The following is a 15,771-nucleotide window of genomic DNA, read 5'->3' as shown; positions in this document are numbered from 1 at the left end:
GGAGGAGAGCAGGAGGAGGAGCGCGAGGTGGGAGGTGCCGGAGGCGGCCGCGGCCGCCGGGGAGGGGGGCATCGCGGCGGCGGGCTGGGGTTTGGGGGGTGGGGAGGGGGAGGCTGGCTTCCGGCTTTGGTGGGTTTTGCTGTGCCCTTGCGCGCCGCGCGAGGCGGTTGGGGTTTGCTCTTCTTTCTGAAACTGAAACTGAAACTGAAACTGAGACGCCGTGCACGTCAAACTTCAGAAAAGCGTCCCAAAGTCTGACGATCTTTTGCAATTTTTGCATTGTTGTCGCACTTTCAGAAGCACACCGAATGATTCATCAACTCTTCTACTGCATCCTTGTATAGATTCATTTACAACGTTCACAAGCTTTACATCCTTTTACACATTGTTACAATACAATGTTCAGAAACAGCACAGCGCAGCCCTGTTTACACGACCCATCCAGCACTTACTCTGAACCTAAAGCTGGATGCTGTCCAAGACAGAACTGACAAGAGTAACACTGTCGCAATCGCGCGTGTGTGCGCAGTAGATGGTCGTGGAAGCCAACAAATGAACGAATCGGGTGCCTTCAACCCAGATCAACAACCAGGAGCATCAAAACTATGTCTGTACCACATCAAGAAAATGTGCGCCTTGTGATATAACGCGATAGTTCACGGTCGCCACGTTGTTTTCTTTACAGACATGATGCCCTCCTTGTCCTTCCTGAAGGTCATCACGATCTCCCAGTGGAGCGACTTCAGGATCACCTCCAACGGGTCGAGGATCTCGAGCTTCTCCCGGATGATGGCCCACCCTCCGGGTCTCAGGATCCGGTCCATCTCGACCAAAATCGAGACAGGTTCCTTGCATCTGCATTGTTCAGGTCATGTCAGCATGTCACATCAAACACTGTAAGCACACCGAAAACTATAGACCGTCAAAGTTCAAGCGAGGGTACTTCATTCGACAAACATACCTGTTCTTCAAGCGTGAGAACAAATGGTCGGCATGAAGAAGATCGTACGACCTTGGATATGTGCTAAATGGTTCGCACCAGTCGTGATAAACACCGACCAGCCCGCGCTCGAAGATTACAGGTAGGGTGTCTGGGGCATGCACGGGGACAACATTCATGACCCAAACTTTTTCAGACGACAAAGCTGCAGCAAATCTGCAAGGAAACACACATATAAGTAAGAGAAATTCAATTTATATACTGGGAAATGTGAAATTGAGAATGGAGAGCGTACCCTCCATATACAGCCTTCATATCCAGCACGTTTCGGATATTTGTCCAGTTAATACCCAAGCCATCCAGATACGATTTCTCAACGACGGCCTTCCAGTGGCTATGATCAGCAGACACCCTTGTTTGCAGGTCCCCGAGCCAATCAGGAAAAGTCTCGAGCCTCTTGGGCCACTCCTCAGGCCACTCACTGCCTCTTTCTTCGATACCAGCAGGAGCTTTGTGCAGGCAATGCTTGATTGGAGTATACCTACAAAGGAAAACAAACGTTTCAGTTTCACAAGCCAAACAAACTCCAGTGTACATGATAATTCAGGAAACACCGTAGTGATTAATCCAAGTGTCCTAGTTACCATGCAGTAGCTTTGTTTTGCTCTTCCTTGCAAAATGGAGGATCTTTTTTTGCTCTCAGGTCATACTCGTCATTTGAGGCTGGTCGCTGAAATATCTTTACTCCAAGCTCGCTGACATCATCACTGTTGTAAGCTATTACGTTCCAACAAACCGCGGTCATTGAAGCTGATATTCCTGTAAAGTTCATCAAGACATTTAAAACATAAACATTGGGCGAAATAGAACATAACAAGGCCAGTAATGGCCCCATGAAAGTCGTGATATTTTACATGCTTGTTCGTTTATAATGACATCGGTATTTCAGCAAATTCCAGCCTTTTCTCCACACACACACAGTAACGTGCCATACCTTCTTCACTCTCGAGGTCACCATGTCTGCTCGATATAACGAAGTATCCTCCTGGGCGAAGGACCCTATTCATCTCTATGAGAAGCTTTCCACCTAATCCATACAATACAAAATGTTGTTCAAGATGTGAGCAGCGCAGGATAGTGGCATGCTGGGTCTAAAAGAGAGGAACGAAGCAGCATGTAAATACCATTAGAATGCCATGGTATGTTGCATTCACTACAGTGGATAATATCAAATGAACCACTAGGAAAGGGTAATCTTCTTGATCCCAGACTGCCAATTGTTGCAGGGATGCCGCGTTCAAGGGCAACTTGTGCAAGGTCTGTCTGGTCATTTGTAAGGCCTAATGACAGTGTAATCACATCCTTCTCGAGTAGAGCAACTCCAAACCCAGCACTTTTGCATCCAATGTCCAATGCTATGCGAATATTTTTACCCCAGTCAAGATCAGGTGCCATCTGCGTGACAAACAAAATATCATATAAATTGTGTTAAGCACAATAAGTAATAGTACAAAATATAAAAATATTTGTATTTCAATTATAAAAAATGTAAACAATGTTCCATATTAAGTTTTAGCCAAAGTCAACTAATTTGTTCCATTATGAATTACTGTGTAAGAACTAAATTTTTGAATCCATATACCAGGACACTCAGTGTGGTAAGTGATTTCACAGTTGATGAAACCACATAGGAATGACCTTCCAAAAAGCAGGAAAGTTATCGACACATTAACCAAGAGACAAAAGATGAAAATCATCTGAGCAGATCACAGCTAAGACATTAATTGTCTTCACGCAAAATGGTTCAATCTTTAAAAAGAACAGAGCTGTGTGCATAGATTTCCCAAATAATTTGTTCCATATTCACATTTATAATCACACACTTCTGCTACATGATCCACAAATTCGTTACTGCACTTATTTAGTGTTCAATCAGTTAGCAATGTGCAGAAATTGATTTAATATCATTTCCCACTAGTAAACTGTAACTGAGTCTTAGTGCTAGAGCTCTTTCTGGTTTCTGCATACAACTACCTTGCATCAACAGCAAATGTAAAAGATCCACCAATTGTTACCTCATCAATCGTGTCGATATAATGTCTTGCGCCGCCTTTGAACTCCGATTCCTCCGGCGGGAACACCAGGTGCTCGCCGGTCCGATTCAGCCAGCTGTGGTCCTTGGCATAGCTCGACAGTCTAGGATGCCCAACATTCCCATACCAAATCTGCAGAGACAAGTGCATAACGACAGTTCAGAGTTCAGACACACAAGAACAACCTAGTAAAGCAGAAGGAGGAAAACATCATGATTTTTCATCCAATTATGCTCGACCCCCTCACCTTCTCCTTCCTCTCCGGCCATGGAGCAGGCAGCTTGTACTCCTTTGGCAGTGACACCAGGCATGTCACCGGCGACCTCGGGCAGCTCCGCTCGTGGTGCCTCTGGCTCCCATCCCCATCGAAATCCACGCAAGGGGTGTAGTGGTGACCGCTCTTGGCGCTGCAGAGCTTCCAGTGGTAATGCGCGGCCGGGCTGAAGAGCGGCGGCAGCTTCTTCTTCTTCTTGGAAGCCTTGCCCTTGGCCGCCTCCGGGTCCTCCTCCTCCTCGGCGTCTAGCTCGCTGGATTCGTCGGCCCATTCCAGGGCCGGCGCCTTGTCGTTCTCCTCCTCCTTGGGCGCCTTCCCCGTGGCGTCCGCGTCGTCCTCCGGCACGGACAGTTCCGGCTCCTGCTCGTCCTCCCACTCCCACTCCGGCTCCAGTTTGTTGGCTTGTTCCGGCTCGGGCCTCGCGTCCGGCTCGGTGAGGTTGGACCTGAGCGCGGCGGCGTCGGGCGAGGGGGTGGCATTGGGGCGGCGGGATCTAGGCGGGGAGCGGCGCTTCTTGCGGCCGCGGGGGCTGCTGGCGGGGCGGGGCTTCCTGTGGACGGCGCGGGCGGTGGCGTTGCGGGGGTGCGCCAGCGCTCCAGGGGGCGGGTCGGCGACGTCGGCGGCGAAGTAGGTGCGCTCGGTGGAGATCTGCTGGGAGGAGGAGGTCGGGGCGAGCGTGGTCCAGGTGACGACGAAGGAGAGGCCGAGCGCGATGGCGATGGAGACCTTGGCGGCGAAGCCCAGCGGCGGGCTCCTCCTCCACCAGCTCACGAGCGCCGACGGCCGGCCGGGCGGGCCCCGGAACACCGTCATGCGGCCGCCGGCTGTCGGTGGAGTGGGGTGGGGCTGGGGCGGGCCGGAGTGGTTGGTGGCGGTGGCGTGGACTGTGGGGGGAGGCGGAGGAAGTCCGGGAGGAACAGAGTTGGTTGCTACGGTTCCTTGGCTGTTTTCACCATTTGTTTAAGGTGTTTTGCATCAATTTTCTGGCTTGAAAAAACTTGTTCGTGTGCATGGTTAGTCAGTGGTCAATTAATGGTGAGTGAGCGAGCTTGGCAATGCAATGAGAGAGCTGGACAGGCCACCAGCAGGTTGATGGGCAGTCTTCACTTTGATGGAGGGAGAGAGAGAGGGCATCTTCAACATCCTAAATTAAAATGTGAGAAATCATAGATCATTCTGGGAAATGTGAAATATTTCCTCCGTCCCAAAATAAGTGACGTTGATCAGAATAAGTGATACGTACTGTAGATTATAAGACTCATTTGAGACCACAACATTAAAAGCCTCTTTTGACTTACAAAAAACTGAAGGAAAGAAACATTGGAATACATTTTTTTACCATGGTGACGCTTGATCTAACTGATTCAAAGGAATGGATCATAGGAAAATGGAACAATTTTTTATTTATTTTACAATCAGAACAAACCTCCTTTTTACATCCCTATACACGAAGAACAAGGCAAAGGCCATAAGTACCCTAATACCAATTTAATCTTACATGTTGCATAGTGTTTTGCCTTGGTTAAGGTTTCGTGTTTTTTTTTCAGGATTCGTGTTTTTTTATATATATTTATGTGAATCAAACATCCAATTTTACAGATTCTCATGTTTTCATAACCCTCTATTCTGCACGTGCAATTCTACCGTATTAGTGTGTTTTCCCTATTTCCGAGTTTCTAAAATCAAGCGATTCAAAGAGGCCATGAGGATGATTAAAATCGTTCCTATCGATTACAGAGGACATCATGTGAGTATGTTCTAGCTTTGTTCTACCTTTGTCTTAAAATATTAAGGTCCATGCTACTTTTTCCATTCTTTTTTTCCGACAAAGGGTGAATTTTATAGGTTCAAAATGTATGTAGCATCAAGGGGATACAACCACAATGAGCACACATCCGGCCTCTATATGGTTAGGATGCACACAACCAGCATCGATGCATACACACAAAAAACACGCCAGCAAATAGCAAAGTCATGTAAGGCCAAAGTTATGTGTAGACGACGGAAATAAGAAGAAGAAACCTCAAAGTGATCAGATTCGCGGCCGACCAACTACTCTTTTCATTCTAAATTAATTAAGTTCCAGCTTTGTCTTAAATCAAACTTCTCTATATTTAAGTTAAAAAATATACTCCCTCCATTTTTGTATACAAGGCCACTATCAAAATTATATTTGCAACTATACAAGGCCACTAACATCAATCGAGGTAAAATTGATGAGGTTTGCCTCATACTAGCAACCGGGGACATTAATACCCCTTGCATGCATGTGGGAGTGAGAAACTTGGTTTCATGTACTACATTAATCAACCAACGAGGAGTGAGAGGGTTGTCTTGTGTGTTGAAGAGAAAAATACACATTAATTAACACGTCGAGCGAGGAGAAAAGACAAGCTTGCAATATTGGCTTAAGTAAGCATTAATTTCTACCTTGATATCTGTAATATGAGTTTGTGGCCTTGTATACAAAAATGGAGGGAGTATATAACATGTTAACATCTACAACATCAGATATAGATATAATATTGCATAATTATATTATTATGAATCTAATGAAATTAATTTGGTATTTATCTTTGATATATATTTCTGTAGGGTTGGTCAAGCTTAAATAATGTCGTCTTAGGACGAAGCTCGAACAAAAAAGCAATTAGTAATTGAAACGGGGGTAGGTAGTAAAGCAATTAGGCAAATAATGTTGCATCTTATATACAAATCCTGAAGGAAATATGCCCTAGAGGCAATAATAAAGTTGTTATTTTATATTTTCTTATTAATGATAAAGGTTTATTATTCATGCTAGAATTGTATTGATCGGAAACCTAAATACATGTGTGGATACATAAACAAATATCGTGTCCCTAATAAGCCTCTACTAGACTAGATGGTTAAGGTGTTGGAAATATGCCCTAGAGGCAATAATAAATTGATTATTATTATATTTCCTTGTTCATGATAATCGTTTATTATCCATGCTAGAATTGTATTGATAGGAAATTCAGATACATGTGTGGATACATAGACAACACCATGTCCCTAGTAAGCCTCTAGTTGACTAGCTCGTTAATCAATAGATGGTTACGGTTTCCTGACCATGGACATTGGATGTCGTTGATAACGGGATCACATCATTAGGAAAATGATGTGATGGACAAGACCCAATCCTAAGCCTAGCACAAGATCATGTAGTTCGTATGCTAAAGCTTTTCTAATGTCAAGTATCATTTCCTTAGACCATGAGATTGTGCAACTCCCGGATACCGTAGGAGTGCTTTGGGTGTGCCAAACGTCACAACGTAACTGGGTGGCTATAAAGGTGCATTACAGGTATCTCCGAAAGTGTCTGTTGGGTTGGCACGAATCGAGACAGGGATTTGTCACTCCGTGTAAGCGGAGAGGTATCTCTGGGCCCACTCGGTAGGACATCATCATAATGTGCACAATGTGACCAAGGGGTTGATCACGGGATGATGTGTTACGGAACGAGTAAAGAGACTTGCCGGTAACGAGATTGAACAAGGTATCGGTATACCGACGATCGAATCTCGGGCAAGTACCATACCGCTAGACAAAGGGAATTGTATACGGGATTGATTGAGTCCTTGACATCGTGGTTCATCCGATGAGATCATCGTGGAACATGTGGGAGCCAACATGGGTATCCAGATCCCGCTGTTGGTTATTGACCGGAGAACATCTCGGTCATGACTACATGTCTCCCGAACCCGTAGGGTCTACACACTTAAGGTTCGATGACGCTAGGGTTATAAAGGAAGTTTGTATGTGGTTACCGAATGTTGTTCGGAGTCCCGGATGAGATCCTGGACATCACGAGGAGTTCCGGAATGGTCCGGAGGTAAAGATTTATATATAGGAAGTCCTGTTTCGGCCATCGGGACAAGTTTCGGGGTCATCGGTATTGTACCGGGACCACCGGAAGGGTCCCGGGGGCCCACCGGGTGGGGCCACCTGCCCCGGGGGGCCACATGGGCTGTAGGGGGTGCGCCTTGGCCTACATGGGCCAAGGGCACCAGCCCCTAGAGGCCCATGCGCCAAGATATAGGAAAAAGGGGAGAGTCCTAAAGGGGGAAGGCACCTCCGAGGTGCCTTGGGGAGGATGGACTCCTCCCCCCCTCTTAGCCGCACCCCTTCCTTGGAGGAAGGGGCAAGGCTGCGCCTCCCCCCTCTCCCCTGCCCCTATATATAGTGGAGGGGAGGGAGGGCATCCATACCTGAGCCCTTGGCGCCTCCCTCCCTCCCGTGACACCTCCTCCTCTCCCGTAGGTGCTTGGCGAAGCCCTGCAGGATTGCCATGCTCCTCCATCACCACCACGCCATTGTGCTGCTGCTGGATGGAGTCTTCCTCAACCTCTCCCTCTCTCCTTGCTGGATCAAGGCGTGGGAGACATCGTCGAGCTGTACGTGTGTTGAACGCGGAGGTGCCGTCCGTTCGGCACTAGGATCATCGGTGATCTGAATCACGACGAGTACGACTCCATCAACCCCGTTCACTTGAACGCTTCCGCTTAGCGATCTACAAGGGTATGTAGATGCACTCTCCTTCCCCTCGTTGCTAGTCTCTCCATAGATAGATCTTGGTGACACGTAGGAAAATTTTGAATTTCTTCTACATTCCCCAACAGTGGCATCATGAGCTAGGTCTATTGCGTAGATTCTTTGCACGAGTAGAACACAAAGTAGTTGTGGGCGTCGATATTGTTCAATATGCTTGCCGTTACTAGTCTTATCTTGATTCGGCGGCATCGTGGGATGAAGCGGCCCGGACCAACCTTACACGTACGCTTACGTGAGACCGGTTCCACCGACAAACATGCACTAGTTGCATAAGGTGGCTGGCGGGTGTCTGTCTCTCCCACTTTAGTCGGATCGGATTCGATGAAAAGGGTCCTTATGAAGGGTAAATAGCAATTGGCATATTACGTTGTGGTTCATGCGTAGGTAAGAAATGTTCTTGCTAGAAACCCATAGCAGCCACGTAAAACATGCAAACAACAATTAGAGGACGTCTAACTTGTTTTTGCAGGGTATGCTATGTGATGTGATATGGCCAAAAAGGATGTGATGAATGATATATGTGATGTATGAGATTGATCATGTTCTTGTAATAGGAATCACGACTTGCATGTCGATGAGTATGACAACCGGCAGGAGCCATAGGAGTTGTCTTTATTTATTTGTGACCTGCGTGTCAACTTAAACGTGATGTAATTACTTTACTTTATTGCTAACCGTTAGCCATAGTAGTAGAAGTAATAGTTGGCGAGGCAACTTCATGAAGACACGATGATGGAGATCATGATGATGGAGATCATGGTGTCATGCCGGTGACGATGATGATCATGGAGCCCCGAAGATGGAGATCAAAAGGAGCAAAGTGATGATGGCCATATCATGTCACTATTTGATTGCATGTAATGTTTATCATGTTTATACATCTTATTTGCTTAGAACGACGGTAGTAAATAAGATGATCCCTTACAACAATTTCAAGAAGTGTTCTCCCCTAACTGTGCACCGTTGCGACAATTCGTGTTTCGAAGCACCACGTGATGATCGGGTGTTAGATTCTAACGTTCACATACAACGGGTGTAAGACAGATTTACACACGCGAAACACTTAGGGTTAACTTGACGAGCCTAGCATGTACAGACATGGCCTCGGAACACGGAGACCGAAAGGTCGAACATGAGTCGTATAGAAGATACGATCAACATGAAGATGTTCACCGATGATGACTAGTCCGTCTCACGTGATGATCGGACACGACCTAGTTTGACTCGGATCATGTAATCACTTAGATGACTAGAGGGATGTCTATCTGAGTGGGAGTTCATAAGATGAACTTAATTATCCTGAACATAGTCAAAAGTTTTTTGCAAATTATGTCGTAGCTCACGCTATAGTTCTACTGTTTAGATATGTTCCTAGAGAAAAATTAGTTGAAAGTTGATAGTAGCAATTATGCGGACTAGGTCCGTAAACTGAGGATTGTCCTCATTGCTTCATAGAAGGCTTATGTCCTTAATGCACCGCTCAGTGTGCTGAACCTCGAACGTTGTTTGTGGTTGTTGCGAACATCTGACATACACGTTTTGATAACTACATGATAGTTCAGTTAAACGGTTTAGAGTTGAGGCACCAAAGACGTTTTTGAAACATCGCGAAACATATGAGATGTTTTGAGGGCTGAAATTGGGATTTCAGGCTCGTGCCCATGTCAAGAGGTATAAGACCTCCGATGACTTTCTTAACCTGCAAACTAAGGAGAAAAGCTCAATTGTTGAGCTTGTGCTCAGATTGTCTGAGTACAACAATCATTTGAATCGAGTGGGAGTTGATCTTCCAGATAAGACAGTGATGGTTCTCCAAAGTCATTGCCACCAAGATGTTAGAGCTTCGTGATGAACTATAACATATCAGGGATAGATCTGATGATCCTTGAGGTATTCGCGATGTTTGACACCGCGAAAGTAGAAATCAAGAAGGAGCATCAATTGTTGATGGTTGGTGGAACCACTAGTTTCAAGAAGGGCAAGGGCAAGAAGGGATACTTCATGAAACGGCAAATCAGCTGCTGCTCTAGTGAAGAAACCCAAGGTAAAACCCAAACCCGAGACTAAGTGCTTCTGTAATAAGGGGAACAACCACTAGAGCAGAATTACCCTAGATACTTGGTAGATAAGAAGGCTGGCAAGGTCGATAGAAGTATATTGGATATACATTGTGTTAATGTGTACTTTGCTAGTACTCCTAGTAGCACCAGTGTATTAGATACCGGTTCGGTTGCTAATTGTTAGTAACTCGAAATAAAAGCTACGGAATAAACGGAGACTAGCTAAAGGTGAGCTGACGATATGTGTTGGAAGTTTTTCCAAGCTTGATATGATCAAGCATCGCACGCTCCCTCTACCAAAGAGATTGGTGTTAAACCTAAATAATTGTTATTTGGTGTTTGCGTTGAGCATAGACATGATTGGATTACGTCTATCGCAATACGGTTATTCATTTAAGGAGAATAATGGTTACTCTGTTTATTTGAATAATACCTTCAATGGTCTTACACCTAAAATGAATGGTTTATTAAATCTCGATCGTAGTGATACACATTTTCATGCCAAAAGATAGTAATGATAGTACCACTTACTGGTGGCACTGCCATGTAAGTCATATTGGGTTAAAACGCATGAAGAAGCTCCATGTTGATGGATCTTTGGACTCACTCATTTTTGAAAAGTTTGAGACATGCGAACCATGTCTATTGGTGTATACGCATGAAGAAACTCCATGCAGATGGATCGTTTGGACTCACTTGATTTTGGATCACTTGAGATATGCAAATCATACCACATAGGCAAGATGACTGAAAAGCCTCGGTTTCAGTAAAATGGAACAAGATAGCAACTTGTTGGAAGCAACACATTTTGATGTGTGCAGTCCAATGAGTGCCGAGGCATGCAGTGAATATCGTTATGTTCTTACTTCACAGATGATTCGAGTATATTTACTTGATGAATCACGAGTCTGAATTATTGAAAGGTTCAAGTAATTTCAGTGTGAAGTTGAAAGATCGTCGTGACAAGAGGATAAAAGATCTATGATATGATCATAGAGATGAATATCTGAATCACGAGTTTGGCACAGAATTAAGACATTGTGGAAATTGTTTCACAACTGATACAGCCTGGAACACCATAGTGTGATGGTGTGTCCAAACGTCATAGTTGCACCCTATTGGATATGGTGCATACCATGATGTCTCTTATCGAGTTACCACTATCGTTCATGGGTTAGGCATTAGAGACAACCACATTCACTTTAAATAGGGCACCACATAATTTCGTTGAGACGACACCGTATGAACTATGGTTTGGAGAAACCTAAGTTGCCGTTTCTTGAAAGTTTGGGGCTGCGACGCTTATGTGAAAAGGTTTCAGGTTGATAAGCTCGAACCCAAAGCAGATAAAATGCATCTTCATAGGACACCCAAAAACAGTTGGGTATACCTCCTAATTCAGATCCGAAAGCAATAGGGATTGTTTCTTGAATCGGGTCCTTTCTCGAGGAAAGGTTTCTCTCGAAAGATTTGAGTGGGAGGATGGTGGAGACTTGATATGGTTATTGAACCATCACTTCAACCAGTGTGTACCAGGGCACAGGAAGTTGTTCCTGTGGCACCTACACCAATTGAAGTAGAAGCTTATGATAGTGATCATGAAACTTCAGATCAAGTCACTCCCAAGCCTCGTGGGATGACAAGGATGAGTACTACTTCAGAGTGGTACGTAATCCTGTCTTGGAAGTCATGTTGCTAGACAACAATGAACCTACGAGCTATGGAGAAGCGATGGTGGGCCCGGATTCCGATAAATGGCTCAAGGCCATAAAACCCGAGAGAGGATCCATGTATGAAAAAAAAGTGTAGACTTTGGAAGAACTACTTGATGGTCGTAAGGCTGTTAGGTACATATGGATTTTGAAAGGAAGACAGACAATGATGGTAAGTGTCACCATTGAGAAAGCTCGACTTGTCGTTAAGATGTTTTTCGACAAGTTCAAGGAGTTGACTACGATGAGACTTTCTCACTCGTAGCGATGCTAAGAGTCTGTTGGAATTATATTAGCAATTACTGCATTATTTATGAAATCTTGCAGATAGGATGTCAAAACATTGTTTCCTCGACGATTCTTGAGGAAAGGTTGTATGTGATACAACCGGAAGGTTTTGTCTATCCTGAAATATGCTAATAAGTATGCAAAGCTCCAGCAATCCTTCTGAGGACTGGAGTGAGCATCTCGGAGTTGGAATGTATGCTTTGATGATGATCAAAGATTTTGGGTGTATACAAAGTTTTTTAGAAACTTGTATTTCCAAAGAAGTGAGTGGGAGCACTATAGAATTTCTGATGAGTATATGTTGTTGACATATTAATGATCAGAAATGACGTAGAATTTCTGGAAAGCATATAGGGTTATTTGGAAAGTGTTTTCAATGGAAAACCTGGATTAAGCTACTTGAACATTGAGCATCAAGATCTATAAGGATAGATCAAAACGCTTAATAGTACTTTCAAATGAGCACATGCCTTGACGTGATCTTGAAGGTGTTCAAGATGGATCAGTCAAAGAAGGAGTTCTTGCCTGAGTTGTAAGGTGTGAAGTTAAGACTTAAAGCTCGACCATGGCAGAATAGAGAGAAAGGAACGAAGGTCGTCCCCTATGCTTAAAACATAGGCTCTACAGTATGCTATGCTGTGTACCGCACCTGAAGTGTGCTTTACCATGAGTCAGTCAAGGGGTACAAGAGTGATCCAAGAATGGATCACAGGACAGCGGTCAAAGTTATCCTTAGTAACTAGTGGACTAAGGAATTTTCTCAATTATGGAGGTGGTAAAAGAGTTCGTCGTAAAGGGTTACGTCGATGCAAGCTTAACACCTATCCGGATAGCTCTGAGTAGAGATACCGGATACGTATAATGGAGCAACAATTTAGAATAGCTCCAAGTAGAACAGTTATTTGGAATAGCTCCAAATAGAACGTGGTAGCTGCATCTAGGAGATGACATAGAGATTTGTAAAGCACACACGGATCTGAAAGGTTCAGACCCGTTGACTAAAACCTCTCTCACAAGCAACATGATCAAACCTAAAACTCTCGGGTATTAGTCACATGGCGATGTGACCTGTGAGTGTTAATCACATATCGATGTGAACTAGATTATTGACTCTAGTGCAAGTGGGAGACTGTTGGAAATATGCCCTAGAGGCAATAATAAATTGATTATTATTATATTTCCTTGTTCATGATAATCGTTTATTATCCATGCTAGAATTGTATTGATAGGAAACTCAGATACATGTGTGGATACATAGACAACACCATGTCCCTAGTAAGCCTCTAGTTGACTAGCTCGTTAATCAATAGATGGTTACGGTTTCCTGACCATGGACATTGGATGTCGTTGATAACGGGATCACATCATTAGGAGAATGATGTGATGGACAAGACCCAATCCTAAGCCTAGCACAAGATCATGTAGTTCGTATGCTAAAGCTTTTCTAATGTCAAGTATCATTTCCTTAGACCATGAGATTGTGCAACTCCCGGATACCGTAGGAGTACTTTGGGTGTGCCAAACGTCACAACGTAACTGGGTGGCTATAAAGGTACACTACGGGTACCTCTGAAAGTGTCTGTTGGGTTGGCACGAATCGAGATTGGGATTTTGTCACTCCGTGTAAACGGAGAGGTATCTCTGGGCCCACTCGGTAGGACATCATCATAATGTGCACAATGTGACCAAGGGGTTGATCACGGGATGATGTGTTACGGAACGAGTAAAGAGACTTGCCGGTAACGAGATTGAACAAGGTATCGGTATACCGACGATCGAATCTCGGGCAAGTACCATACCGCTAGACAAAGGGAATTGTATACGGGATTGATTGAGTCCTTGACATTGTGGTTCATCCGATGAGATCATCGTGGAACATGTGGGAGCCAACATGGGTATCCAGATCCCGCTGTTGGTTATTGACCGGAGAACATCTCGGTCATGACTACATGTCTCCCGAACCCGTAGGGTCTACACACTTAAGGTTCGATGACGCTAGGGTTATAAAGGAAGTTTGTATGTGGTTACCGAATGTTGTTCGGAGTCCCGGATGAGATCCCGGACGTCACGAGGAGTTCCGGAATGGTCCGGAGGTAAAGATTTATATATAGGAAGTCCTGTTTCGGCCATCGGGACAAGTTTCGGGGTCATAGGTATTGTACCGGGACCACCGGAAGGGTCCCGGGGGCCCACCGGGTGGGGCCACCTGCCCCGGGGGGGCACATGGGCTGTAGGGGGTGCGCCTTGGCCTACATGGGCCAAGGGCACCAGCCCCTAGAGGCCCATGCACCAAGATATAGGAAAAAGGGGAGAGTCCTAAAGGGGGAAGGCACCTCCGAGGTGCCTTGGGGAGGATGGACTCCTCCCCCCCTCTTAGCCGCACCCCTTCCTTGGAGGAAGGGGCAAGGCTGCGCCTCCCCCCTCTCCCCTGCCCCTATATATAGTGGAGGGGAGTGAGGGCATCCATACCTGAGCCCTTGGCGCCTCCCTCCCTCCCGTGACACCTCCTCCTCTCCCGTAGGTGCTTGGCGAAGCCCTGCAGGATTGCCACGCTCCTCCATCACCACCACGCCGTTGTGCTACTGCTGGATGGAGTCTTCCTCAACCTCTCCCTCTCTCCTTGCTAGATCAAGGCGTGGGAGACATCGTCGAGATGTATGTGTGTTGAACGCGGAGGTGCCGTCCGTTCGGCACTAGGATCATCGGTGATCTGAATCACGACGAGTACGACTCCATCAACCCCGTTCACTTGAACGCTTCCGCTTAGCGATCTACAAGGGTATGTAGATGCACTCTCCTTCCCCTCGTTGCTAGTCTCTCCATAGATAGATCTTGGTGACACGTAGGAAAATTTTGAATTTCTGCTACGTTCCCCAACATAAGGTTTCCTAACCATAGACACATCATTAGGAGAATGATGTGATGGACAAGACCCATCCGTTAGCTTAGCATATGATCATCAGTTTATTGTTATTGTTTTCTTAATGTCAAATACATATTCCTTCGACTATGAGATCATGCAACTCCCGGATACCAGAGGAATACATTGTGTGCTATCAAACGTCACAACATAACTGGGTGATCATAAATATGCTCAACAAGTATTTCCAAAGGTGTCTGTTGAGTTGGCATGGATCGAGATTAGGATTTGTCACTCTGTGTATCGGAGAGGTATCTCTGGCCCCTCTCGGTAATGCACATCACAAAAAGCTTGCAAGCAAAATAACTAAGGAGTTAGTTTCGAGATGATATATTACGGAACGAGTAAATAGACTTGCCGGTAACGAGATTGAACTAGATATGAAGATACCGACGATCGAATCTCGGACAAGTAACATACGATAGACAAAGGGAATTACGTATCTTGTCATAATGGTTCGGCCGATAAAGATCTTCGTATAATATGTGGGAACCAATATGGGCATCCAGGTTCTGCTATTGGTTATTGACCGGAGAGATGTCTCGGTCATGTCTACATAGTTCTCGAACCTGTAGGGTCCGCATGCTTAACGCTCATTGACGATATAGTGTTATATGAGTTATGTGATTTGGTGACCGATTGTTGTTTGAAGTCCCGGATGAGATCACGGACATGACGAGGAGCTCCAAAATGGTCCGGAGGTAAAGATTGATATATAGGACGATACTATTTGGACATCGCAAGAGTTTCGGAGGTACCGGGTAGTCATCAGATCACCGGAAGGGGTTCCGGGAAGCCCCGGGAGGCTATATGGGCTTAATGGGTCAAAGGGGGAACAAGGGGCTGGTGCACTCCTCTCCCTGGCCGCCGTCCCTAGGGGAAGGAAAGGGGGAGGGTTGGCCCCTCCCG

At 45.4% G+C, this 15,771-nt stretch overlaps 2 protein-coding genes across 2 annotated transcripts in view; both read right to left on the bottom strand.

Annotated features, from left to right (window-relative positions):
* LOC119310248 (S-adenosyl-L-methionine-dependent tRNA 4-demethylwyosine synthase-like) overlaps positions 1-280 on the bottom strand; it is a 4,752-nt gene extending 4,472 nt beyond the window's left edge. Inside the window, exon 1 of the mRNA XM_037586056.1 lies at positions 146-280. Coding sequence (XP_037441953.1) covers positions 146-280 — 135 coding nt within the window. The remainder of the gene's footprint in view (positions 1-145) is intronic.
* A 29-nt stretch (positions 281-309) lies between these two features.
* On the bottom strand, positions 310-4,274 carry LOC119311987 (probable methyltransferase PMT28). Its single transcript, XM_037587705.1, has 8 exons — positions 3,281-4,274; positions 3,016-3,165; positions 2,125-2,395; positions 1,935-2,027; positions 1,585-1,759; positions 1,236-1,481; positions 962-1,156; positions 310-855 (listed from the first exon to the last, which is right to left on the bottom strand). Exons 1-8 carry the CDS (start codon positions 4,118-4,120, stop codon positions 657-659), a joined length of 2,169 nt encoding a protein of 722 aa, XP_037443602.1. The 5' UTR covers positions 4,121-4,274; the 3' UTR covers positions 310-656.
* Between the last annotated feature and the right edge of the window lie 11,497 nt (positions 4,275-15,771).

The sequence above is a fragment of the Triticum dicoccoides genome, chromosome 5B (assembly GCF_002162155.2).
Source record: "Triticum dicoccoides isolate Atlit2015 ecotype Zavitan chromosome 5B, WEW_v2.0, whole genome shotgun sequence".
Taxonomy (NCBI): Eukaryota; Viridiplantae; Streptophyta; class Magnoliopsida; order Poales; family Poaceae; genus Triticum; species Triticum dicoccoides.
This window is presented reverse-complemented; position numbering and strand designations above follow the sequence as displayed.

Coding starts and splice junctions, on each gene's coding strand:
- LOC119311987 (XM_037587705.1), bottom strand. CDS start 4,120: ATGACGGTGTTCCGGGGCCCGCCCGGCCGGCCGTCGGCGCTCGTGAGC. Junction 1,482..1,584: donor CAAAACAAAGCTACTGCATG/GTAACTAGGACA, acceptor TTTCCTTTGTAG/GTATACTCCAATCAAGCATT. Junction 856..961: donor TTCTCACGCTTGAAGAACAG/GTATGTTTGTCG, acceptor TGAACAATGCAG/ATGCAAGGAACCTGTCTCGA.